We start from the raw sequence: 26,460 nt of genomic DNA, 5'->3' as shown, positions 1-26,460 counted from the left end.
AGCTTGTGTCTATGTTCATCCTGTAGTTGCAAGCTTGGTGTCAGTATCCGGGGCAAACTACTGCCAAGTGCTTCCCTTAAAGATCAACAATTCATACTCAACTGACGAAACAATTTACAGTGATCTAGATATTTGCATATACCATTGGCTTTGATTATTTTCTGCAACCACTAGCACTGCATAAAACAAAAAATAAATTAGTAAAATTGTTAAATTACTGATTCTCCCAAAAGCTTAAGAGGCTGTTTGGATTTATGATTTCCATAACTCATAACTCTGTTTCCATCACCCATAACTCAAAATATGTGGGTTCCACAAAAAAAAGAAAAAACTCTGTTTGGATTTGTTTCCAATTTTTGTTTTCATCACTCAATTCTCTGATTTTTGAGTGATGAGTTATGGAAACTGAAAACACATTTTAGGTGTTTCAGTTTCCAAAACTCAGTTTTCAATGGCATTTTCGTAATTAAACACACAGGCATGGACCCACTGTTAGTGCCTTGTCAAGTCTGGCTCTCCCTTTCATGTCCCCACCAACAGTTTTTTCCTTCACACCAAAAACCCAACCCACAGAAACTCTTCTCCATTCCCAAATCCAAGCATACCAGGCCTTGTCTCCGTTAAAACTCCACCTGACACTCCACCGCTCCGAATCTCCGTCCCTGAAACTCCGACCCAACAAATATCCGAACCCCTAAACTCTATTTCAAACTCCAAACCTGCCTCTCCGCTTCTGAGATGACCATCGAGCTTGTGCACGAAACTATCGCCTCCGGCGAGGGACCGAACAAGGCTCTCGACTATGCGCTCCGGGCTTTGAAGTCGTTCGAGCGGTGCTCCGATGGAGATGATAGCAAGCCGAGTCTAGACTTGGCAATGAGCCTTCACATTTTGGCGGCGATCTACTCGAGTTTAGGGCGGTTCGAGGAGGCGATTTTGGTTCTGGAGCGGCCATTTAGGTTTCGGATCCTCTTAGAGGCGCCGATCACGTGCTTGTGGCGTTTTCTAGTCACATGCAACTCAGCGACACGTCCAAGCTTCTTCTATTTTTATGGGTTTGGGTTTGTGTTTTGGGAGAGGCACTCTGTTGAAGGGTGAAGGGGAAATGAGAAGTGAAGGAAATGGGAATGGGTTCCGCGGGTAAGCTAACAGATGAGTCTAACTTGGTGATCAGGTATGGGTCCCACCAAAAGGTTGAAATATTTGAGTGATGTGAACTGAAAACAGTGTCCAAACAGGTGGGGTATATCAAATTGGGGTATTTTAAGTGATGAGTGACAAGTGATGAGTGACGAAAATTGAGTGAGGAGTGATGAGTGATGAAAAAAAAAATCCAAACAGGGCCCTAAGCTATTGGGATGTGGTAAATTTACTCATTGAACCACACAATTCTAACAAAAATAAAGGGATAAATAAAGAAATATGGTTACCTATGCTTCTGGCTTTGGCTACATATTATCTTATTCTACTCTACTGATTCTAATTGTTCGAAAGGATGAGTTTTTCATGATCTTAATAATTGCTTCTGTTCTCTAGGTTTATGGATTCTCCTGGGTTGTATTGGTTGCCTTTGTCATGATATTCAAGGTTTGTATGATTTTCTATTTAACTTCTTTCACCCTCAACCTCAGCTTGCTTGATCTTTGCTGTTAAGTGTGAATCTTATATTGTGCATTATTTTATTTTGCCTTGTAGGTCTTCACATACAGCCCTAAAAAATCAAGCAACTTCCAGCTACTGATGCGATTTACACAAGGAGTCACATCCATAGTGCTTGTTGCAGCTGTCTCCCTTGTTGTTATCCTTACTAATCTGTCAATAACAGACCTGTTTGCATGCATCCTTGCATTTATTCCCACGGGATGGGGCATAATATGTGTAAGTTAACTGAATACTAGTTCTGATCAAATTTAATGTTCACAAGATAATGCATGACTTCACAATATTTTTCTATGGGTAAAATTAACATAAAGGATGTCTTATGTTCAGGCTGCCAATTAGATAATAGTATTCTACCTTTTTTGAAAGTGAGTTGATTGAAAGTAAGGATGAAGTGATACAATGCTTCAAAAGATATTATGGCTGGTGTAGCTGAATATAGTATTCATGGCCACAGCTATGACATTTGATTTACTACACAAACAGTTGGTGTAGTTGTTCTTGACTCATCATATAATTTCAAATACAGAAAGTAGTGCAAGCAGCTTAGCTTACCATGCTTAGATCAAATGTTATGTCCCGCAAACCATCACACTGTCACAATGTCTTTGCCTCTTTGGGATGCATGGACTTTAGTTGCTTAATTGGCAGAGCTGACTTTATTGGCACTTGTGATGATAATTGCTGCCAACAGTGTGAACTGCTTATTTTTATCTGAGTCTTTAACTGGGTTATGATAAAACTTTTGACATGCTATCATTCTTTGGTAATTCAACAGCTGGCAATCGCTTGGAAGAGGCTGCTCCGGCTCTTAGGTGTGTGGGATTCTGTGCGCGAATTTGCACGGATGTATGATGCTGGGATGGGCATGCTCATATTTGCCCCAATTGCCATCTTATCCTGGTTCCCATTCGTTTCCACATTCCAATCTCGTCTGCTCTTCAATCAAGCTTTTAGCCGTGGGCTGGAGATCTCTCTCATCCTTGCTGGAAACAAGGCCAATGTTGAGAGATCGTAGGATCTGAGATTGTATATTTGATATGGCCATTCTCTGTATAATATTGCCCCTCAAATCAATATATCTATCACTGTATACAATAGCAGAAGTTGAGAGAATGTAAATCTAACGGTTTTGTTTTGTAGAATTCCGAACCAACGTAACCTTTATTCCCAAAAGACACTGCCTAAAAGTCTTTTAGCCAAAAAAAAAACCCATCACTCCTAATCACTTTACTATATATTTCTTGATTATAGCATTAATTTCATTTCAAACTCAAATAAATATATTCTGCCCCTAATTTAATAAAATCTAGGATTGTATGATAATTCAAAATCAATTAGCACACGACAAATTTGAAATGAGTTTAGATTCATTAAATATTTGTGGAACAAATTTGATATTAAATTGCTAAAATTTAATAGATTTTCAAACGAGTTTGAGATCTTTTTTTTTTTTTTATAATAAATTTAGAATAAGTACTCATAACCCAAATTTTTCATTTCTAATTCTTAAGTGCTCCAAAATGGACCGGATCAAACTGGATTAAATAGATCAAAATGGACCCCAAAGTTGCCAATTTTGTTATGAAATGTTATAATTTGCCCTTCTGATAATGACTTATTTCTAACAAAAATCCCCTTGTGTAAATAACATTTAAGCACATCACATTCATTATGCCAATCATCTTCATTTCTATGTATTATGTTTTATGGCATGGTTATCAAGCTCATTGATGCACGTATATGATACATGTGTGCATCCCTGGATACTTATAACATACTCTGGTGCCTGAGTTTGGGTAGGTTAAGCATGTGTTTAAAACAATTCGGATCTATTTCTAAAAATTCAATGAAAAAAGAGTTCAGAATGAATGTTCAGTCGTTTAACCATTCTCTCCATTCGAGTAGTTTACTTTTAAATGTTATAAATTCAAGACGTTAAAAACTTAAAATACAATTAAATTCAGTCATTACTATTTGTCTTGCAATCTTGCACTTAAATGCGGCAAATAGCCTTCAATTATATAATGAAAACATTATCAACTCTTGGACTATAAAATAGCAGTGGAGAATAATTAATTAATTATGATAAGTTAGCAAACAGACAACAGCTTGGATTATTTAAAGCCACGTATATCCAGGCAAATATTGATGCATAAAATGTTATGGGTAAGTACTGATAGACACTATTTATTTCATACAAATGTACACACATTTTTTCATTGAAATTATAATTTGAAGTCACAGTTTCAGTGCAAAAAGTGTGTACGTTTGTGTACAATAAGCTACCTGTAATATATTAGAACCTTGGCATATTTTGATTTGTGGACTATAAGGTGGAGCAGAAATAGTGGATAGAGAATTTTGATTCTTAACAAAGCATATATAATATATTGTTTACTTGGTATGAAGACGCACAAGTAGATTCAATTCAAGATTGGTTCCTAACTTCTTATGATTTGTAAGTTAACTCAACTAATATCGTTTTTTGTTGTTAAGTCAATGATGTAAATGGAAATCTTATTTATGTAAAAATGAAACTTATCGATATGTTGGTTTGATAGTAATATATGCAATATAGATATCCCTTCTATTTAGCTATACATTCTTATCTTATATTGTTCTAATCTGGTTAAAATAAGAAAAAAGAGAGGTGCTCATGACCAGCAAAAGAGTCATATTCCCATTTCCCCGGATTAAAAAAAAAACAATAAGCGGTTAGTACCGTTGGGCTACGTATGTACCTTATTCATACAACAGAGATATTCAATCCAACAAACAACTACTTCTACGTACAAAACAAATAACACAATGTTCCACATTTTCTCATCCTCGTCCCTAACAATTCGCTCTCTCTCTCTCTCTCTCTCTAAATCTTCCTTTCCCATAATAGATTTTTTTTCTCATTCATTCATTCTCTCTCTCTCTCTCTCTCTCTCTCTCTCTCTTCTCCAAGCATTTCATCTTTGGGATAGGAAGCTCCTTTGATCTTGCATTCATGGCGGTAACATTATATATCTCAATTCTCTCTCTTTTCTTTTTTTCGTTTTTTATTTCATGAATGTCTTGTATTCCAGGACGTGATTTATAACATCAATATGTGCAAAAACAGACATGTTCCTTTTCTTTTTCTTTTTTCCTTAATTTTTTTACCCTTTTCTTGTTTCTTTTTGTACTAGGGATATTTGCATAAATTTGTTGCCTCTTTTTTTTTTTTATTGGAAACAAGATTTTGGTTGTGGTGAGTGTATAGATTCTTGCTATATGGTTTCTTCTATTTTGCTTTCTTTAGGGTTCAACGAATTTGGTTGTAAATCATAAAGGGTAGGTGTGATTATGACCATTCTATTTTGTGACTTGAATATCATAAACGGTTGCCTTTTGTATCCAAATGTCTTTGAATGAACAATGAATTTTCTCATTATTCTAATAATATAAGGTCAATTACCAAGAGTCTTCTAGCTCAACTGACACTTCTCTTGGTATTTCCAATGAAGATGTCTAAGACTCAAATCTCCCATCTCCATATCTAAGGACAAACACTATTTTTTTGTCCTTTTAGTCTGTTCAACTTTCTAATTTGGCCCTTAGAGTTTAAAATTAGTAATCAAATCCTTAAATATTTCAATATGTTCTCTAGATTGTCCTAGTTTTCATGCATAATGTGACTTAATTATTGAAACGCATTTGTTTTTATGAGTTCAATAAAATAGTTTGCTCTATAGCCCACTATATGTGACTGCACAATATAGGAAAAATTATCTTATGAGGCCAGTTTATACAAAGCCCCCCTCAAATATGGATTCTACTGGTTTGTGGGGCCCAACAAATGTGAAGGGGCTCTGCATAAGCTGCTATCATGATACTTTCTCGTGAGTTAGGCAGTGAATGGAGGCATATCTGTTAGAAAGGCACCACTGTATGATACATGTCTTGAGTCTCTTGACACAGGATGGTTCTGGTGTGCCTTTGAATCTCCAAGTCTATGTTGGGATGTGTGCCATTTTTTGTAAAATTCTTTGGAGATTGAGTAGTACCTATCATTTGTATGCAAATTTGGCATGTAAAGAAGGAAAGTAAAAGACCCCTTTGTATTTCACATTTCAATATGCAGTTATTGGAACCAGTGCAATTACTTGCTGCTTAATAATTCTGTGGGCATAAGTTTATCGTTTGTTTTCTGATCTTTTCTTAGTCTCTGCCTGTTGAGATGGATGGCCAAGTGGTGAAAATTTTGGCTTCCATTTATATACCTTGAATTAATGCCTGAAGAGATGAATTCTACTTTATGCCTGCAGAGATGAATTCTACTTTATGGATAAGTAGACATCGCTTCAGATTAATGAATTTATGCTAAACAAGTTGTAATCATCTATTTATGGCAGAACTTTTCTATTCTTAAGCAAGATAAAGTTTCTCCGCTGCCCAAATTTGGAGCTTTATCCATAGCTTCACATTAATGAATTTATGCTATTCAAGTTGTAATCATCTATTTATGGTAGAACTTTTCTATTCTGAAGCAGGATAAAGTTAGGCCGCTGCCTAAATTTGGAGAGTGGGATGTAAACAATCCTGCCTCAGCAGAAGGATTCACTGTCATATTTAACAATGCTAGAGATGAGAAGAAGACCAGTGCTGGTACTGAGAACCTTGTGACCCCACGAAAAAGTAATCCCGTGTATAAGAACGACAGCTATCCTCAGTACCCTCAAAAGGTATGGCTTATAATAGACTTGTATGTATCATTAGCTTCTGGTGGCAGACTGGCAGTTCATGTTTGGTATCTGTAACTGTTAGTTAAGATCTTACAGAGCTCTAAATTTTGAATGCAGAAGAAGTGGTTTTGCTGTGGTTGAATCCTGGCTGCTTTCTGACCCTTGAATCTGTGTAATTTGTCAACATTAGTATAGGCGCAAGGAGACCTTCACTATCCCACTTGCTATGTGCTTGGAAGTCTAGTGATGCAGGGATTAGTTTATGATCATAGTTATCAATTTATTTATATATTATCATTTCTCTTTTATCTTGACTTAGTTCTTTTGATTTTTATTATGTTTTATATATCTCAACCAAAGACTGAAAAGAAGGAAAGTGTGGGACATGAAAGCTTAAATTTTATACATTCAGATTGGAACCCCCATGTTGGACTCGGTTCTGCACAGAACATTTTTATATCTCTTAATATCAATGAGATCAAATATATGGTACTATTCAGGCTTGAAAAGGCTAACAAAGAATTACTCATTTCACTTTGATGAAAAAAACAAATATATATATATATATATATATATATATATATCAGATGATTACACTCTGTCCTTAAAAAAAGGATCAACAAACTCTTTTACAACAGGATGGACCTCCAGAATGCAGTAGGTACATCAACTAAGCCCTACTTCCGTGCACTATGAAGTGCTGTCAGTGGGATCCCCCAGTTACAATTAGTACAGAGTCCTATGTAGAATGGAATTGCTTATTTCTACTTGTAGTAGCCATTCTAGCTTTGACATCTATACAGATTTCTTTCACCATTTGCTCGTCTGTTTGTATTTCCCCTGCATGGATCCTGTTGTTTCTTTAAATGCATATATAATACACCGAAGCCAACCATACACTTAAACAAAGAGTTGCTCTAAAACTTCTTCATTTGAAATTTCTTATTCCCCAACAAATCAGCAAATCCCAAATATGCTTCCAAATTCTCTTAGTGAATGAGCAGTTGTAGAATAAGTTTATCTCTGTCTTCTATGCTGACTGCAAAAAAGGTTATCTTTGTGGAAAGCCTATCTCTTATTGTGAGTCAATCAATAAAACCCATGCTTGTGGATTGCTCCTTGACATTAAAAGAGCTTGCTGCATCATAGATTAGTCTATGCCCATACTCCTGATACAAGGTACCATAAGGAAGCCATCTATCATGCCATAGGAAGACCTTACTGCCAACACCAACTTCATAAAACATGAATGTGCATTCTTTGGGAATTTTCACTATCCATAAGCTTTTTCCTTTTAATAGCACCTCATGAACCCATGCTACCCAAAGAGAGACAGCTTGGATTGAGTAGTTTTCAAAATCTCCCCCTTCCTATTTTACCCTCATCCAGACCTTTCCAAAGAAACCCATTGAATTTTTCCTCAATAGCCTTGACAACCTCCTTTGGAAGCATGAAAATACTTGACCAATACATTTGTATGCAACATAAAACTGACTGTATGAGGAGCACCCTGCCTGAGAATGAGAGTTTCCTGGCAGTCCAGGACTTTAACCCAGCCGTCATCTTCATAATTAGGGGTTAGGCTATGGCATCCCCTAGTACCTAACTGAAAATTCCCAACCTTGAATTCTAGAGCTGAGAGGATCTGAAGTTCTGAGAGCAGGTGAGACTACACAAAACACTTCACACTATTTGAGGTGAATATATGCCAACATCTTCTACTGAAGACCTTCGGCTTTAGGTGCTCAAACAGCGGAACAATTTTCATCTGAAAAAAAAAAATGGTTCAAATTGAGCAGTTTATATATCCCTTGCTATGCATACCTACGATATGAAAGAACTGAACCTTATATTATGGGGTCCAAATGGGTTTTACATTAGACCCTTTTTAGAGCAATACATATAGATATTTGATCCCAAAGGAAAGGCCAGAAATGTGGCTCTACATCTTCCTATAGCCATTTGTTCACATTTGGGATATGGATATATCACACGTCTGAGCTGTTCTTTTCACTTTCCAAAAGGCTCTAATAGTACTTCAGGGGAGAGAATAAAAAGTAAGAGGAGCATACCAAAAACTTCCTTGCTATTGTAAATCAAATTGTACATCAAATTATCAAGAGTCCGGTTAATATATGCTCTAAAGACACACATTAAACTATTTATTTTAAAAAACATTTTATGAAAACTTGAAAAAACTATAAAACATTTTTAATTCTCAATAAAACTTTTTTTTCAAAAATAGTATACCAAGGGAATGCGTTTAGAACCAAGGGAGACAAGGGAAAAGAGACAGAACAGTCAGACATGATAAGATAAAGATTTTACCTTTCGGTCTTGTTTTACAATCTCCTCCTAAAGGGCTGCAGTTCTTTGAGGAGTAGGGCCCATAACTTTTGCATAATTTTTTTTTTTTTTTGAGAATCAACTTTTGCATAATTTGATAGGTCATCCACTGGTGATCAACTTTTGAATAATGACATTATTACACGCTCACCACATTTTCTCCACAACTAAATCGATTTGTGATAAAATTTATGGTAAAAAAAATTCACTTTTTCTCTGCTACTCAATCGATCTCGTCATAATTGTGAAAAAAGTTATGGTAAAAAAACGTCCTTGGACTTTCTAAAAAGCTTGGGAATCAGTCTAAAGATACAATTGTCGTGTCTAGCTGTATTATACAAGTATGATTGGAAGATCTTTTATGACGCAACTGAGGGCCTACGTGATATTATAGTGGGACCTTGAATTCCAACCATGATTAACAAAAATAAATAGAAAATGGCATTTTGATAAATTAAAAGAGCTAAGAGGGCATTTCTGGCATCAGGCATCAAACCTATTCAGCCCCTTTCAAAACAACCCCCACACTCGTGTCTGTTATATTAATAAATATAATATTACAAATCCTTGGTTCTGTGATTCCTAAAAGCTAGGGCCTTTGATACAAAAATTTTTACACAGGCTGCTGCAGAGGGGAATCACTTCCACTTCCACTCCCAGCAACTCCAGCATTTTCTGAAGTTACAGAGATACCATAGGAAGAATGCTGATCAACTCCAGTCATAGGTGAAGAAGGTGGATCTATCGGATGGTCAAATTTACAAGCCGGCCCAAACTTGCAAATGCCATATAGACTATAATGTGCACATATATTCTGCTCCTGGATTTCAAAGAAAAAAAAATCATTATAGGGACTAATTAGGGAATAGAAATCACATGAGAAACTTTCCAGAAGAGACAAATATTAAAAACAGTATGAAACTTCCTGTCATTTTTTCAAAATCATACTAGATTTTGGCTCAATTTAGTGGGGAGAAATTTGAAACTACTTCCCAGTTTTCAAATTCTTTCACAAAAGTACAGCCCAGAGGAATAAACTTACAGGTCTCAGAGGAAGGCCCTTGTCGCTGAGAGCACATGGGGGTGACTTCACATTCCGATTCTTAGGGTGGTGATATTTGCAATTAGATTTAAACTTACAATCCCCAGTTTTTAAGTAATAACTGCACTCAGGTTGGCCAGGTCGTTCTGGATAGTCTTCGAATTGAATCTGCTGCTGCTGATGTGAAAAGAGATTGGTTGTTTGAGCTGTTGGTGGGTTCATTAAATATGGGGGAGGGAGATTGATAGTCCTTTCTGGTGTATATACAGGAGCCTAAACAATCCAAAAACAAATAGAATTAATGGGGGAAACACATTTAGGAAGGAATCCAAGAAATGAGGCACAAGGCATAAAGCACAACTATAATTAGATACAAAAATAGAACATGTTGCACACGTCTACATTTGTGCAAAAAGTTCCTGAGGCCGGGAACACCCGTGGATCTACCAGATTTTTTAAAAACAAAACAGCAAAGACTAATTCTTTCTCCTCACCCCGCTTGACAATTTTTTTTAGAGAAATAAGGCATCCAGAACCCCTGCTAAATACCTTAATTCTTTCTGTCAGCATTTAATTTCAAGGATTATGTTGACGAAGAATATTTGCTTTTAGACAATATATATATATATATATGGGTAGAGACCCTCCATATGACGTCACTTACCTTTCATATAATTTTTAGATGCCCAAGAGGCATAGTCTCAATAGTAAACTGGGGTTAACTTAAGTCACTTGAAGGATATCAAAAATGACAAATGAATATGTTCAACTGTTTTGTCTCATATATACTACTCAAATGTCTTTAAACACTTCTTTTAATTGAGCAATCTTCTAAATAAAAACAATATTATAAAATAAAAATTGAGCCACTTCACAATTAATATCTGAACCCAACAGCCTATAATCAGCTATACTCAAGTAAGATGGACAACAAACAGGGCTGGTAACCCACTAGTTTGTATGCATTGATAGAACAGACTATTCGTGCTCCTGTCAAAAGAACCAGAATTTAAAGCTCAACTTCAATTAGGGTAAAGAAAGACAACCGCAGGATTTGTGATGGGCCCAAAATAAGTAACAAATCCAATGTCTCAGCAGTCATGAAAAACATCTATTAAAACTAGCTTGGGCACTGATTGCAGTACAAATTTGACCAGAAAGATAAGGACATCGCAAGGACCATAATTTAGGTATTAGGTTTATAGGATAAAAATATTGTATTAAGAAGATTGACATACAAGAAATTGTTACATGATATTTAGCAGGAAACCAAAAAATAATTGCCAGATTAAAGTAATGAAAAAGTTACTCAAATTATGAAGTACCTGATACCCATTCCAATCAGAGTTTTGGGGCGGAACTCCTGGCGTAGGTGAAAGCACCACTGGCACAAAGGGAGAGTTTTCATTCATTGCTCTAGGCGGAGACCAGGATGTCACAGATGATTGGGAAGCACCTAATGAAACAGATCCGCCATTACCAAATCCTGAGGAGGGGTCGCTTCCAGCCACAGCTGTAGGGTCGGGATGATTAAACTTGCAGTTTGCTCCATACTTGCAGGAGCCAGTACGCATGTAGTAGGGGCACTCTTTCTCTCCCTGTGATGAATTATAATGACATTGATAGGGATATTGACTAAAGATACTCTTACATATAGTTTTAAGCTTTTTTTCTTTTAATAAGTTTTGGCCCCAAGGGAAGGGAAAATTCGAACTAGTGGCCTCAGCCGATTGTGCTACCTCTTAGGGCTTATAATAACTTGAGAGATGTTTAAAAATAACATAAAAAAGGGATGTACAAAGATTCATCAAGAATTCATAATATAGACAGAAGTAATACCGGTCGGATTGGCAAGCCCAGAAAATTAAGCTCTAGAAATGTGCTTCCCATCGTTTTTCCTCTTGTGTGATTGTATCTACAAGCCTTTCCAAACTTACATCCCCCTGACCTCAAGTAATACTGAAACAAGCTCAAGAGATGAATTATAAGACGATAAAACCTGTTATTAGTACACTATGCAGATCGCACATAGTTAATCATATCATAAACAAGGAGAGAAAATGCGTCTCATACTCTTTCACAAAGGAATAAGTACTTTCCTGAAAACAACACATCAAATTAAAAAGTGGCTAAATAGTCACTTAAGATTTATTATCTAACAAAATTATCTTCCATGTAATATATTTTTTTTTTTGTTAAGTCATCTTCCATGTAATATATAAACAGCTAACTTGAACAACATTGCACATTAAAAGAGATTGTGCGTGGGCCATTAAATGACCCAGACCCATATTCAAACGGATGACAGATCTTCCATACAGAAACTACAATCACAATTTTCCTTTTTATTTTTCACTTTTAATAAGTAAAGAATACTTATTTCTCAGTATTACAATCCCCACATAATTATCGCTAGGGAAAAAAAACTGCAATTCCACAAGAGACTAAGGATCCATTTGGGAACCGCTTATTTTGCTGAAACTAAAAACTATTTGCTGAAAGTATTTAGAAAAAAAAAGCTAAAAGCTGACTTTTAAAGCAATGGGACCCACTTTAGGAGCAAAAATAAGCTAACTTTTTCTCATATCCCAAATGCAACCTAAAAGAACTTGAAAATTCTCAAGAACTTGGCCTTTAATTATCAATGATCCAGACCCAGACCCAGACTAAATTATCAATGGCCTTTAATTATCAAGAACTTGGAAATTCTCTACCTGTGCCTACCTCTAAGCTTTAGATCAAATGGGTGGGTAATGTAGGTATAGATTTTAAGTTCAGATTTCTACAAGGGAATGACTTACTATAATTTGATACATATCACAAAGTTACAGATAAACTAAGATCTTAAATCTTGGCATACATCAGCATCATACAGATAAACTATGATCTTAATTCTTGACATACATCAGCAACATTATAACAATCCAATATCATCAAAATCAAGGATAAACAAATAAAATTCCAAGCAGCCCAATTAGTTTTTCCAAAGTAAAAATTCAAACTGAAGTACCCACCCTCCCTTATAGATGCCTTAAGTTTTTACTCACTATGGTAGGACCCTATTGACCTATTGGCAATGCCAAATTAATTGAATCAGGAATATTCTAAGTATCTAGGGTCAAATGCAAAGAATCATAAATACAATAGTAAAAATCCTTCAACGAAGTCTATCTTGGGCCATAAAATTAATACACAAATAATTGAAACAATTCTAAAAAGAAGTCATGGAAGATATGATGCGTACTAAAAAAAATTCCTGTTAAAATCAACTCATAAAGATGATTGTGAGAACCATAATAACAATAATAAGAACCTTGCATTCCAACTGGCCCGGCCTCTCTGCGAGTTCTTCTTTTTCCTTCACCTTGTCCTTAATAGCCTTCAAATTGATAAAATAAAAAAAGCCCAAAAAGCAAAAAATCAGCACTATAGAAAAATAGAAAAAGAAAAGTGCCACTTGAAAGCTAAAACCCTAATATACCCACTACCATTAATTTTAACAAATATTCCATCCATTGAGGAAAAAAAGAAGAAGAGGTCATTCTACTAATTCCCTCCATTAAATTTCAATTAAGAAGAAAATGAAATCATATAAAAAAATTTTCAGAAACAAAACTAATTTCCCTTAAAACTAACTCAGCCCTAAAAAGAACTACCATACAAAATCCAACCCACCAGAATCCCCAATATCACAACAACAACAAATTAGTAACCAAAAAATATATATCACAACCACCCCCCACTTCCTGTCCACTGCAAGACCATTCTCCTCTCAAACATTAATAAAACTCCCCATCTCCAAACCAGTACACATTCCTCCTCACAAAATGATTGTTATCATCATAACTCAACACACCAACTAACACTTGCCCACAAACAAACACAGAGTTCCACACATCCACAACACAGACCCACCTTACCCTTTTGCAAAAACAACAATTTAGACAAATAAACACAATCATAGAAATATATACATTCCTGTGTGTGTGTGTAGTATTGCATAGTGTAGTAAAGTTATGTTACTAGTATATAAGATTATAAGTACACATCCTCTCACCAAAAAAAAAAAATCATCATCATCATCATAACTCAACACACCATTGAACACATCCCCCACAAACACGAAGTTCCACACATTGCTAAAACAACACTATAGACCAATAAACACACATATATACAAACATGCCTAAATGGGTCGTACCCAGTGCACAAAGCTCTTGTTTTTTGCAGGGTTTGGGAGAGTTCACGGTAGGCAGCCTTATTCTCAATTCGCACACACACATATATACATACATAAAAAAACACACATAGTATCTGCATAGAGTTTTACAATATATATACCTGGTTTTTCCTTTTGACAGGATGATTGAACCTGCAATTGGATCCAAACTTACAAGTCCCAGTCTTCAAATAAAATGAGCAATCTTCGGCCTCGGGTCTCACCGGATACTGATACTGAAACTTCTTTCCACCCCCATTTCTCTCCTCCTTCTTCTCCACCTCATCACCACTACCACTACCACCACTTCCACCACCACCACCACTTTCCACTACCACCTTATCAATCCCAATCACAACCTCATCCTCATTCTCATTCTCATTCTCATTTCCATAGCTCCATTCACTCCCACCCCTCTTCTCTTCTTCCTCTTCTTCATTCAAATCACTCTTCTCTCTCACCACCTCTTTCAACCCAAAGCTCCCATCTTTCTCCTCCTCTTTCTCCTCTTCTTTCTCCTCCTCGCTCTTCTTCTTCGAGTCCGGTTCCTCCTTCAAATCCAACCTCTCAAGCTTCTCATTGAGCTCCTCCACTTTTGGATCCGGCAGTGTTTGGTTGTCCAGATCGGGATTAGGGTTTGGGGATTGTGAAGAATCTAACCCTAATTCCAGACCGTTGGTATTGGGATTGGAATTGGGTACTGAGATTGATTCAGAAGATCCCATCATACCTCCACATTTCAAAACCCTAATTTAACCAAAAAATTTTGGGGAAAAAAGTGAAGTGACAGAGAAGAAAAAAAAAGGGTTTTTCTTTTTCTTTTTTTTTTTGTTTGGGTATGAAAAGGTGTTACTTTTGATGGGTATATAATAAATGTATACGTTCAGGTACTACAAAGGTCTTTGGGAGAAAACGTACATGGCTGCTCTCTATTGTTATCACAATATATATATATATATATATATATATATATATATATATATAATTTTTTTTTTTTTTTTTTGGGGTTTGTGTGTGTTTTTTTGAAAAGTGTGTGTGTTTGTTGGGGGGGGGGGGGGGTTAGTAATTAAATTAATTGTGGTCTTTTTTTTCTTTTTCTTTTTCTTTTTTTGAGGGAAGTTATGGTCTTCATAGTCAAAGATTTTGTTAGCAAAAATAAATGACAATGAAAAAGGAAAGAGTAAAAAAGAAGAGGTTCTAGATTAGGCTTTTGTCAAATATAGTAAATTACATAAGATAAGTGGGGTTTTAAGTCAAGCATCTAATTTACGAGTGTTTTTAGGATATTTGTTAGTTTATTATTTTAAATAAAATTTAATATTATTTTAATAAAAAATGGTTAGAAAATCTTTTTTTTATTTTTTATTTAAAAAACTTATAAAATTATTCTTAAACCAATGTCCTTATAAGTTATAACATTAGTTAGCTTTTTAATAATTTAATAATCATTGAATATGAATTTTAATTTAATAGAATAGAAGAAAAGTAATGCAACAATCATAAACTATTTTATAACATTTTATTTAGTTTTTATTTAAACGCATCATTAATATTATTTTTTCATTTATTAATAACTGTTCACCACATCAATAGTTTGTAAAAATTTTTGTAAAAAAGTTTATATCTCTATCATTACTCCAACAAGAAGACGTTTTATAAATGGTGAAATAAGAGTTTTTTGTTGGCCAATTAGAGTTGATGGTATTTTTTACTCAAAAAGAAAAGAGTTGATGGTTTCTTTCTTTTTTAGAAAGAGAGTTGATGGTTTTGATTTGAAACAGTAGATGTAAATATGAAATCATTAAAACTTGTAGCAATAAATTTGAAATTTTATAATAATAGCTTTGGAGGGTTAAGCATTAAAAACTGAAGATAATTTAACAACGACAACCTGCGGATTGCAACGTTATTCCATGCCTGAGGTGTCATAGTCTCTCAGTGTAAATCTTTTTTATTTTTTATTTATGAGAAAACTGATATTAAATACTCTCAGTATAAATTGAGGCCCACCACAGGCTCCAATCAAATGACGCTCCTCTTTCTCTAGCTTTATTGAAAAAATTGCTGTCTTTTAAGTCTTTGGTGTGTATAAATTTGGCCTTCTTTAATGTTCAAATTCTTCTAAACCGTTAGCTCTTCATGGACTTTGTGGATTGATTTGCTTTTTGCTAAGTCTATTTGCTGTTAACCTATGTACGCTTAAACGTGAGACCAAAAAATAAATAAATAAATAAAAAGCACTGATTATCATATCCTAGTGTGTACAGAGTGCATCATGTCAATTGAAATCGTGTTCTTAAAATAAAATTTTACTATTTCAAAATTATAAATGAAATTATATTTTCAAAACAAGATTCCCTTGAAATCATGTTCTTAAAATAAAATTTTACCATTTCAAAATTATAAACGAAATTATATTTTCAAAACAAGATTCCCCAGGCCGTGAATGAATGTATGCAACTAGCTGTGTGCAACAAAAGTTAAACAAATAAATTAGTTTTATTTTAAGGAAGTTTATTTGCTGTTTACTTGTAGCTTATGACAAAGTTTTGATTAGTAGTCCTGATATGGGTTATAAAAAGTTAGTTGTTGATTGATTCAAGCATATATTTAAAAAAATAAATAAAAATGTTATCACTATATAAACATTATCGAGAACCTAACAAAGAATAACAAAAAGGAATATGCATGCAAGTCATGTAATACGTGGAGGGCCTAAGAAACTAGTTGCAGTACTTGAACATTCATGGAAGCACAGACTATGCAACATATAGAGGAGAACAGTTGGGCCATTTGGTTCACAAAAAACTGTCATACTCACCAATGGTTGTGCATGACAATGCTCAACCAGCCAGCAACATACTCGAACATCTGAGATATCCTGTAAGTTTACCCTCCATGTTTCTATACTTGAGCCTGGTACCAATTCTGTGTTGATGGTAAGGTGAATAAATGAAAACATAAAATCAGACCATTAAAATTAGTTCTATTTTTCAACACATTGATTATGTAGTTATGGTTACCAGGGTTAGAATGTGACAGACATTGACTGGCGAAGAATGTTGAGCATCCAAGCAATTGCTCTGGTTGCAGCAAATAACTGGGTCCAATGAAGACCCCAGGCAAACAGAATTGTTACAGTTGCTCTGAATGGCAATTACAGGGAAATCCTAACCCTATCTTTAAACCTATCCCTAACCCTGTCAATTGAACAACATATTTGCTAGCAATGGTAAATTACATCCCTGTTCCATTGAATTACTACCTTCCCTTCTTTGCTGAATGACCTGTCTTCCGCTTGTGACGACTGAAATCTGACACAAATCGGAATGTCTGCCCACAGCCTGGCTCACCACACACATAAGGACGAGCACCTGTGTGAACCCTAATATGTTCAGTTCGAGCCCATGCCCACTTGAATGTCATCTTGCAGCCCTTCCAAGGACACCTAAGAGGCCGTTCATCCAGGTGTACTCGACGATGCTGCACCAGATATTTATGCGAGAAGAACTTCTTTCCACAGCCCTTGACTGGACAGACATTTCTCTTATGCAAGACAAGCTCATGTTTTGAGCCAAAACTCATGGTACACCCCTCAATGTCACACAGGAATTCTACTTCCCCATCCCCTATTTTTGGATCATTGTGTCCAGCTGGAGCCTTCACAACTGAAGCATTCTTTCTAACTTTTATCCTACTAGCTTGCTTCTTTGCTTTTGGTTTAGCTTCAGACTCTTTCATGGTCTTTTTGGTTCTTTTCCTGAGGCGTGTGCTTGGTCCACCTTGGTCCTCTTCAACTAATAAGCCAATATGACTAGAATTCCGTTCACTCTGATTATTTCGAAGTCGAGGAGTCTGCTGTTTCATTAGCTGAGGGCTCTCTCTTTTGATTGGCCGACGGGGCACCTGTTTTGTAGCCCAAGAGGTCCCTTTTTTCACACGGCGGGGGGGCCCTTTCTTCATAGGCTGACTGATTTCTGCTCTCATTGGCTTGCTTCGAAGAATCCTCCTATGCTGCTGATGAGAATCATCGTCCAGTGGAACATCCGAAACTGCATCTTCTCTCTCAATGCTTGTGGCTTGCTTGATTTTAGGAAGCCTCCTGTGCTGCTTATGTGAATTAACCCCAAGTGAATCATCCAAAACTGCATCTTCTCTCTCGATACATTTGGCTTGATTCCTTCTATTATACCTCTTGATCTGCTGATGAGAATTACCCTCAAGAGAATCATCAGAAAATGCTTCTCTCCTAATCTTGCTTTTAACAATCCTCCTATTATGCTGATGAAAATTATGCCCTAGTGAACTATCTGAGATTGCATCTTCTTTGTCAAAACATTTTGATTGCTTGCCCCTATGAATCCTCCTATGCTGCTGATGAGAATCATCCATCAGTGAATCATCAGAAACTGCATCTTCTCTCTCATCAAAAAAGGCTTCCTTGCTTTTAGAGGTCCTTTGCAGCTCATGAGAATAATTATCCAATGAATCATCTGAAACTGCTTCATCTCTCTCTATAGATTTGGCCAGCTTGCCTCTAAGGGTCCTACCCTGCTGATGAGAATTATCTTCCGCTGAATAATCAAAAAATGCATCTCCTCTATCAATAAATTTGGCCTTTTTGGCAGACCCACTTTCTACTGTCATCTTTCTCTTCCTACCATATTTTCTGGCAACCATGGTGGTTTCACTTTTATGGGTACTTTCTGATTTTATCTCAAGCTTCTCATCTGGCATTGTCCAAGTTTGGAAGCTCATGTCTTCTTCTTCTTCTTCATCAGAATCCCCTTTCGCCAAGAAGGGATGAACCTGATGTGACATCCAGACTTTCCCACACCATTTCCCTGCCACCACTTTTCTCTGCCTGCCAGATCTCCTCCTATAGACTTTAGCTTTTTTGGGAGAGCTAGCCGGAGAACAACGGCCAAATGCATTATATATAACAGAATTGTAAGGCATCTGCTTACTATACAGAGGAGAGCGGCTGAGGTTGGCACTATAAAAGAGATTGATACCCAGCTTTACAGCCCAATCTCCATTCCCAGGAATTGCTTCCTGGCTATCCAGAGCTGACCGGATCCTATCCTCGTCCTCTTTGGTGGCATCCCTGAATGTGATATTGTTCCAGGGATAATCAATTGCCATTTCTTCTGCCAGCGACTTTGCATCATCCACTATCTTGGGATAGTCTGCAGGTGATATTACAAATAAATGAGGATGATTAGAGGACAGATGATAATTAAGATCTATACATGGGAAAAACTACAAACAATAATCTTTTCAAAGATGCAAGACATCTAGATAATAAACCATTTCATTGAAAGTGGCAAATAAATTCCACCAATGAAGCTTAAAATGCCAGTTCACAGCAAATGACATAAAATCATGAAATATGTAAATTTTAGCACATGGTAAAAGACTCTTGACTATGCAAATTAGGTTACTATATCATTACAGATATCTTTTCAATCTGAGAACATCTTGCCACTTGGATAAAACTAAAGTCAGCATATCACTACGTGAAATTATATAATTCACCATGCTAAAACTTCTCAGACTTCCTATATTCACAGCTAATTTAATCTCAAGCCCTCAACCCCATAATAAACCTAATCTTTCATCTCTCTCCCTCCTGTATCTTTGGCCTTTTTTTATTATTATATAAGTTTCTTAGCTTTGGCTTTTCATGGAAATTAATGGGGAAAATGTCCATGTTGTAAATGAAGAATTGTTAGAGCATGCACCTGGATGACAAAGGAGCAATATATGCACTCCTCCTATTGGACGAAGTTGCTTTTCTACTTCTTTGGCATGCTCGAGACAGAAGACATGCATTCTAGAAGAGTCTTCATCAGATCTTGGAGCAAATGACATATTTTTATTCTCTCTTGGTACATTTTCCTTGCCAAACTTTGTTTGCTCAACATCATGGACATCCAGAGAACAATCCGAAGAAACATGTGATACTGTAATTGGATCACTAAATGTATCCATCAATCCATCCGATCTTCTGGAAGCAAGATCATCTGTTCTAAACTCAGCAGAGCAGTCAGAAGTTTGATTACTTCCATCCTCAACACCATGTCTTGATAGAGAGGGACTGCAAACCCCAGTTGCACCCTGGGGGCAGTCCTGCATAGAGGGCAAACCAGAATTATCACCCTGGTATATACTTTCTGACGAACTATTTGTCAACTTTTTTTTATCTGCACATGCAGGAAAATCTGGTTCACCCTGATCATCCTCAGAGTCAGACGAATTTCCATAAGTCATAGCTAATAGGCCAAGAGCAGACGGCTCTCTCTGTGTCTCAGTGTTTGAAACCACTTCATAACTTTGATCTTCCATCTGATGTTGGCCATGAAGAGATTGAACAGGGACATCAAACAAACCGATACTTTTCTCCATCCATCCTACACACACAAGCAAAAATGCATAAATCTACCAAATACAACCTTCTTTGAGGCAATCTAAAACAATATAACTTTAAAGAGACACTATTAAAACAGACCAATTTATGAAAATAGAAAGCCTGCGCAAAATACAATGTCAGAATTATATGCAGGCTAAAGGTAAAACTTAGCCACTAGGATAATTGTTTTTCATTATGTGAGCTTTGGCCCCAAGAGAAGGGGGAAAGGAGATTCAAACTAGTAACCTCTACTTCATAAGGTATGGTCCCCATCAGATTATGTTACCCCTTGGGGTTAGCCACTAGGATAATTGTGCAGAACATTAGATATGAATAATATGATTATAACAAAGAATCCCTGCAACATAATAAGTAGTTGCACTCAAAGTAAGAATATACTTTCATTAAAACTATGTAAATGAAAAGTTAGTTGTTTCAGTAACTGTTACACAGCCCAGGAAAAAAACTATAATTACAATAAGCAATATCAGGTGCTTTGTCTCCGCTAATCCTTTTATATGAGAGATTTGGATTCCTTTAACATGTCTTCCCAACTTCTATTAGTTCAAAGGAGAAATTTGGATTAGACTATTAGAGCAGTTACAAATCACAGATCTACTACAGAAATTGCAAGAGAGGAAAGGTGGATAACTGCTACAATCAACAGAGGAATAAACATTAAGCATTACCAAACAAAAATGTAACCCACCAAACCCCAAAAGAAAAGTGGAAAAAAAGAAGAAGAAAGATTTAGGAGTGGCATTGATGTTTTAGGAGAGAAGCAGCAATTATCAAAATAAAATGAAAGAAAAGAAAATTAAGGTCCATGCACCTAGAAGTGAGTATAATAGGCTGGCTATAACCACACTGATAAATAAAATAAAATAATGAAAGGACTAAAACCCTGGATAGCTCACCAGAAAGGCACATAATGACATAGATGTCATGTCTAGTACACAAGGTTAAGTGTAGCAAATGACAGAAAACACAGCAAATTTGTACTTAACCACAACATAAGATCATATAACGATGGCTGGTTTGCAAAGGATGTTTTACTAGTAAAACTACCTGGATGAGTATTCTGATCAGAAGTAATTGCATGCCCATTAGCAACAGTGAACCCATTACCAGTTATTCCAGAACCAACAGCCCAATCATTAAGGAAGCTACAATCAGCCGTCATAAGGTATCTAGAAGCTGCTTCTCTTGGTTGAACGATAGCAACGCAAGCAAAGCTTAGAATTCCACATGTGACACATGAAAAGAGTCTCTGATCTGACAACCCATCACCTTGACCTGCACTTCCTCTTTCACTGTCTGTATTCAATGTCTTAGAATTCGAGGAGCAGATATTATCAAATCCACTTGATGAGGATATTCTGCTCCTCTCATAAAAAGAGCTAAACTTTCCTTTCACTGGAAGAAAACTTTTAACTTGCCCAATTCCCTGGTTCACTTCCTTAGAACTGCAAAAACCAGGGGTCAGCGTGGGGTTTACTCTTAACTGGGATCCAACACGTAATTTAGAACAAACAGATACGTCCGAAGAACTTCTTGGAAGAAGTACAATGGAAGATCCTTTTCCAAGAATGTGAAGCAGTTCATTGTTCTGTACTACATTCTGTGCAAATAGCTCTTTAACCACTGTTTCTCCTTCTCCCTTTTTCTTATCTTTTAGGCGTGAACTTCTTGGTCCAGCACTGTTGCCCATAGGCATTCTGCACAGAGAAAATGGAAAATTAAGGGGGCCTATAAACCCAACAAGTATCTCTATTCATTCACTTCTTCTAACATTTCTAGTACCAACTAATTCATTTGGGAAATTTACTTTTTAATCTATTGTGCTTCTGACAACTTATAACACAATTTTGGAAGACTTTGTGGCACATTGGAAATTTCTCACTAGGATTTATGTCTCTTGTATTTCACAGAGAAATAATATAACAAAGACAGGAACAACCCAAAAATACCAAAAACTTGAAGCGATGAAAATCACAAAGCAAAGCAATTAGTTATAAATATTACCAAATGAAAAAATTTAAACATGAAACAAGCAATGCATTTTACTAGAACATTTCCACAGTGTAGGCAATGAAGACTTCAAATTCAGTTAATATCTTAATATCAGCAATAAGATACATATATAGTAAATGTATTGATCGGATTGAGAATGAAGCATGCATTGGGAAAGCCTTCAGCAAGGTACAGGAAGAATGAAACAGCTAGTGTAATAGTGAGAAACAAACGTAAAATGGAAATGAAACAAACCTTGAATGTAATGCCAGTGCAAGATCATATAGTAACTGGAAATGAGACACCATGGGAGGATAATTGATAGAAGCTCTTCGAATAGCAGCATCTTTAGCAACCCTCAACCATTCAGGAGTTGCAATATTAGCTGCCTCCCCACAATTAAACCCTAAATTTCCAAAATCAAAGGGATGAAATAGGTATTCTCATTTAATAACAGCAACAAGAGTCACCATTACAATTCCAACCTCACACTACCATATTAAAACTGAAAGGTTTCTCACCATGACTAAACCCTGTATGATAGGCTCTTGGGAAAGTGACAACAAATTCCCCAGCATTTTGCACTAACCTGATTTGAAGCAATTGACAAGAGTAAGAGACACATATGAATTCATGCCATACCTAAGATAATGAATGCATATCACAAGCAGCTATAATCAAGGATGCTGTAATGGATTGCAAAGAATATTTTCAGTGTGCAATCAATGTGATTTTATTCTCTTTCAACCAATATTTCAACTTCTACCATTAATCAGGTTGAAAGTGCAGGTTAGAGGAATCAGAGCAAAAGTTAATCCTAAGCTAATAACATCATTAGTTATTCAAGCCATTAAATGTGATTCATGCTTTGAATTTCATCTTAGTATGTCCATAGAAAGCCAAAACAGAACATTGAGAAGCAGAACAGGAACAAAAATCACAAGCTCACCTGCAACACGGAACCCCTGCACCGATAAATACTTCAGGTGACATCACTGTGGTCTTCTCCCCCAGAGTTGCAAAAGTAACTGACCAAAGATAAATGAAAAATATGCTTAGTAGGTTACAATGTATAGAGAAACATACAAAGCAACTTAACTCCTTTACGCAACAAAGAAATTAACCAACCCTTAAAAAAACATATTAGCTTTGAAGGTTAGAGAAACATAAAATGAAATATTATTCTTCCAATTTGTTGAAACAGGTTAGTTTAATTGCTAAACTCTTTTAAGCAATCTAACTAACATGACCCTAAGGACAGAGTGATCTCTTTGTCAACCCAGACTTTCCAAAACATTCTTCATCAGTCATAAACATCAAAATGCAACAATTTCCAATGAAATTTCACACACATAAACTTGCACAAAATCAGGGTAATGTATATGTAAATCCATATCCTTTCTAAAACATTCTTCATCCGCTATAAACAACCAAGTTTATCAATTTGCAACGGAATTTCCTACACACACACACATTAGAAACAAGGACAAAACAAGTTAGTTTCTCTGCTTAACTCCTTTAATTGCTTAAAGTAGTTAACCAACTGTTATCAAAACAATCGAGAATCATCAAATTAACTATCAACCTCTGAACTTGTCGAAACAAGTTTAGTTTAATTGCTTAACTCCTTTAACCAATCTAAACAACTTGACCCCACAAGAACAGAGTAATCTCTTTGTCAACCCATATCATTTCTAAAACAGTTCTTCATCAGTTATAAACAACCAAATGCATCAATCTCCAACAAAATTACAAACACAAACACACATTATAAACTTTAAAAAACAGGGGAACCCCAACTCGTCAAAAAACAACTCACCAAGAGGATTGATCTCTCCACCATAACCATGAACTCTAACCACCTCCTCGAACGCGACGGCAGCCTCTCTGGGCACGCCATACCAGGTCTTCCCGGCACCCATGTGCAAGTAATTCAAGCTATGCAAATCATGATCCTCCACATGCCAAGCAAACCAGCTAAACATCATAGCCACATACACCATAGGCGAAGTAACCCCTGGAATCTCCTCCTTCATGAACTTCAACAACGACCCATTAGCCCTTGACACACCTCTCATATTCCAAGCAGTCTCTCCCAAGCTCACACCCTCGCAGCTGCTGCTGCTGCTACTACTAATCTTGCTCTTCTTCGAGTCCAATGGCACGAAAGCCGAGCCGGGCATGTCGTTAGCATACTCAACCCTGAAAGGCTTATCCACAGTGGCTTTCCAGTAAAGGGTCTCGATTTCCAAAGCCGAAAGCGGCGTCGTTTTCTTCCCATTCCCATTCCCACTACCGCTACCACCACATTTCTTCAAATACGCTTTCTCAAACGCCTTCGCTTTGGCCTCGAATTCCTGAAACGTGTAGCACTCGCCGCTCTGCCAGACGGGCCTCTGCACGGGTCGGGGCTTCCTCGGGCAAAACCCGATCTGCTGCTGCCGGGTCGTGAATGTGGGGGCGGATTTCGGGTCGGAATCCGGGTTTCGGGCCAATAGAGACTGGTTCAAGTTCGGAATCACGGTCTTCTTCGGCGATGGAGGCACGGGTGGGACGATTTTGCAGATTCCGTACTTGGAAGCCTCTTTCTCGATCTTGAAAATGTAGGAAATCGGATCTTGGAACTCGGACAGTGAAGGGCGGTACTCTGGGGCTAAAGGTAGGGTTTTTAGCCATGGAAGTACAACCTCTTGAGCTGCTTCTGAAGCTGCCATTAACAAAGAAAAACACACACGCAAAAAGAGCTCAAATTTTTTTTTCCTGGGTATTACAAAAGATTTTTCATTTTTGGGTTTTTGAGAGAAGAAGAAGCTATTGAGAATCTTTGTGCTTCATTTTTTTTGGAGCTTTGAATATAAAAAAGGGGAAAAAAAAGGAAAAAAGAGAAGAGAAGAATTTGCTCTGTTTTTATTTTAATGTGACAGAGGAGAGAAAGAGAGAAATGGTGAAATTGTTTGTTTTTTGAGGGGCAGAGTAGGAGTGTGAGTAGACATGTAGCATGTGAGTGGGGTTTTATTCTGGGTTTGGAGACTCTCTCTCAATTTGACTGTCTTTTCTCATCAATTTACTTTTGCTGCCATTTTTAGACCATTTGAAAAATTAAAAAGTAAATAATTTTTATTTTGAACACTTTTCTTTTTTAACTTTTGGATAGAAGATGTGTCAAGATTTTTCTAAAATGGTTTATTAACGATTATCCTAAAGTTACTCGTTGACGAGACCCAATTATTATTAAATAGATGACAAAGTTTTCACAGTGAACAAAATTTCTTTCCAAATATCTCATATATTTCTTTTTTGAGTGTAAATTTTGAAAATCTAACGGTTAAATTTTATGTTCTTTATGTTCTTAACATGCCTATCAAATTTTGTTCAAATTGGATATTATATACTATTTGATCAATTAACTTATTTTTTATATACAATTTTAGATTACAAAAACTTGAAATTATAACATTTATTTGATAACATAGTAATTGATTTTTGATTTTCTTGAAATTTTGTAAGCATTAAGGATGTAATAAGAACATGCAATCTAACGGTTAGATTTTCAAAATTCACACTCAATATAAATATATATTAGCCGCCGTCTGGATACCAATGAAAAATGAAAATTATTTCACTGTTCAGCTTATTTTTGTTACTATTCATAGACTCCACTGCACTTTTGATACTATTTATAGACCCCAATATACTATTTCAGTTAACTTTTACCTTTATCTATAATTCTTTCAGTAATAAATTTTCAATTTTAACAAAATAAATTATATTCAAACAGACCCTTAGTGTGAAAATCTCAAATTTGAGTAGGTAATTTTGAATAACAATAAAAATAACTCATAAGAAAATATCTATATATGCTTGGTGCGCATGTCGGGATTGTAGAAAAAGGTTTTGTTTTTTGTCTCGGCTGTTTTTGTAAATAATTTAACTTTTCACTTTTATTAAAATATACTAAGATTTAAATTTTGTAACACAATTAATATAAAAATTACTAAAAAAATTATTTCTTTTTATAAGTATTATGAAAAAAAATTATCAAAAAAAAATTCCC

The 26,460-nt window shown here is 36.0% G+C and overlaps 4 protein-coding genes across 5 annotated transcripts in view; 2 read left to right on the top strand and 2 right to left on the bottom strand.

Moving 5' to 3' along the window:
• The window catches only part of LOC142631785 (callose synthase 10), a 64,670-nt gene extending 61,729 nt beyond the window's left edge, over positions 1–2,941 (top strand). The window contains exons 49-51 of the mRNA XM_075806101.1: positions 1,537–1,587; positions 1,696–1,878; positions 2,438–2,941. Coding sequence (XP_075662216.1) covers positions 1,537–1,587; positions 1,696–1,878; positions 2,438–2,677 — 474 coding nt within the window. The 3' untranslated portion in view covers positions 2,678–2,941. The remainder of the gene's footprint in view (positions 1–1,536; positions 1,588–1,695; positions 1,879–2,437) is intronic.
• A 1,621-nt stretch (positions 2,942–4,562) lies between these two features.
• LOC142632283 (protein NOI4) lies at positions 4,563–6,684 on the top strand. The gene is made up of 3 exons (XM_075806718.1): positions 4,563–4,663; positions 6,180–6,374; positions 6,492–6,684. Exons 1-3 carry the CDS (start codon positions 4,658–4,660, stop codon positions 6,513–6,515), a joined length of 225 nt encoding a protein of 74 aa, XP_075662833.1. The 5' UTR covers positions 4,563–4,657; the 3' UTR covers positions 6,516–6,684.
• A 2,454-nt stretch (positions 6,685–9,138) lies between these two features.
• On the bottom strand, positions 9,139–14,909 carry LOC142631633 (zinc finger CCCH domain-containing protein 43). 2 transcript variants are annotated; one of them, XM_075805847.1, is made up of 6 exons: positions 14,104–14,909; positions 13,076–13,141; positions 11,602–11,721; positions 11,088–11,360; positions 9,763–10,035; positions 9,139–9,540 (listed from the first exon to the last, which is right to left on the bottom strand). In XM_075805847.1, exons 1-6 carry the CDS (start codon positions 14,707–14,709, stop codon positions 9,334–9,336), a joined length of 1,545 nt encoding a protein of 514 aa, XP_075661962.1. In that variant the 5' UTR covers positions 14,710–14,909; the 3' UTR covers positions 9,139–9,333. The 2 variants fall into 2 exon arrangements, with proteins under 2 accessions (XP_075661962.1, XP_075661963.1); XM_075805848.1 differs by lacking the exon at positions 9,763–10,035.
• A 2,041-nt stretch (positions 14,910–16,950) lies between these two features.
• LOC142631632 (lysine-specific demethylase REF6) lies at positions 16,951–25,371 on the bottom strand. Its single transcript, XM_075805846.1, has 7 exons — positions 24,226–25,371; positions 23,356–23,434; positions 22,928–22,995; positions 22,662–22,812; positions 21,462–22,111; positions 19,726–20,394; positions 16,951–19,170 (listed from the first exon to the last, which is right to left on the bottom strand). Exons 1-7 carry the CDS (start codon positions 25,118–25,120, stop codon positions 17,243–17,245), a joined length of 4,440 nt encoding a protein of 1,479 aa, XP_075661961.1. The 5' UTR covers positions 25,121–25,371; the 3' UTR covers positions 16,951–17,242.
• Positions 25,372–26,460: the final 1,089 nt, after the last annotated feature.

This window comes from Castanea sativa, chromosome 4 (genome assembly GCF_040712315.1).
Source record: "Castanea sativa cultivar Marrone di Chiusa Pesio chromosome 4, ASM4071231v1".
NCBI lineage: Eukaryota > Viridiplantae > Streptophyta > Magnoliopsida > Fagales > Fagaceae > Castanea > Castanea sativa.
This window is presented reverse-complemented; position numbering and strand designations above follow the sequence as displayed.

Excerpts from the sequence above, each read along its gene's own strand:
- LOC142632283 (XM_075806718.1), top strand. Across the intron at positions 6,375-6,491 it reads ATCCTCAGTACCCTCAAAAG|AAGAAGTGGTTTTGCTGTGG; the intron begins GTATGGCTTATA and ends TTTTGAATGCAG.
- LOC142631633 (XM_075805847.1), bottom strand. The coding sequence starts at position 14,709 with ATGATGGGATCTTCTGAATCAATCTCAGTACCCAATTCCAATCCCAAT. Across the intron at positions 11,361-11,601 it reads TGGGCTTGCCAATCCGACCG|GGAGAGAAAGAGTGCCCCTA; the intron begins GTATTACTTCTG and ends AATTCATCACAG. Across the intron at positions 9,541-9,762 it reads AGGGCCTTCCTCTGAGACCT|GAGCAGAATATATGTGCACA; the intron begins GTAAGTTTATTC and ends TTTGAAATCCAG.
- LOC142631632 (XM_075805846.1), bottom strand. The coding sequence starts at position 25,120 with ATGGCAGCTTCAGAAGCAGCTCAAGAGGTTGTACTTCCATGGCTAAAA. Across the intron at positions 22,813-22,927 it reads TCATACAGGGTTTAGTCATG|GGTTTAATTGTGGGGAGGCA; the intron begins GTGAGAAACCTT and ends TTGGAAATTTAG. Across the intron at positions 19,171-19,725 it reads ATTGCTCCTTTGTCATCCAG|ACTATCCCAAGATAGTGGAT; the intron begins GTGCATGCTCTA and ends TATCACCTGCAG.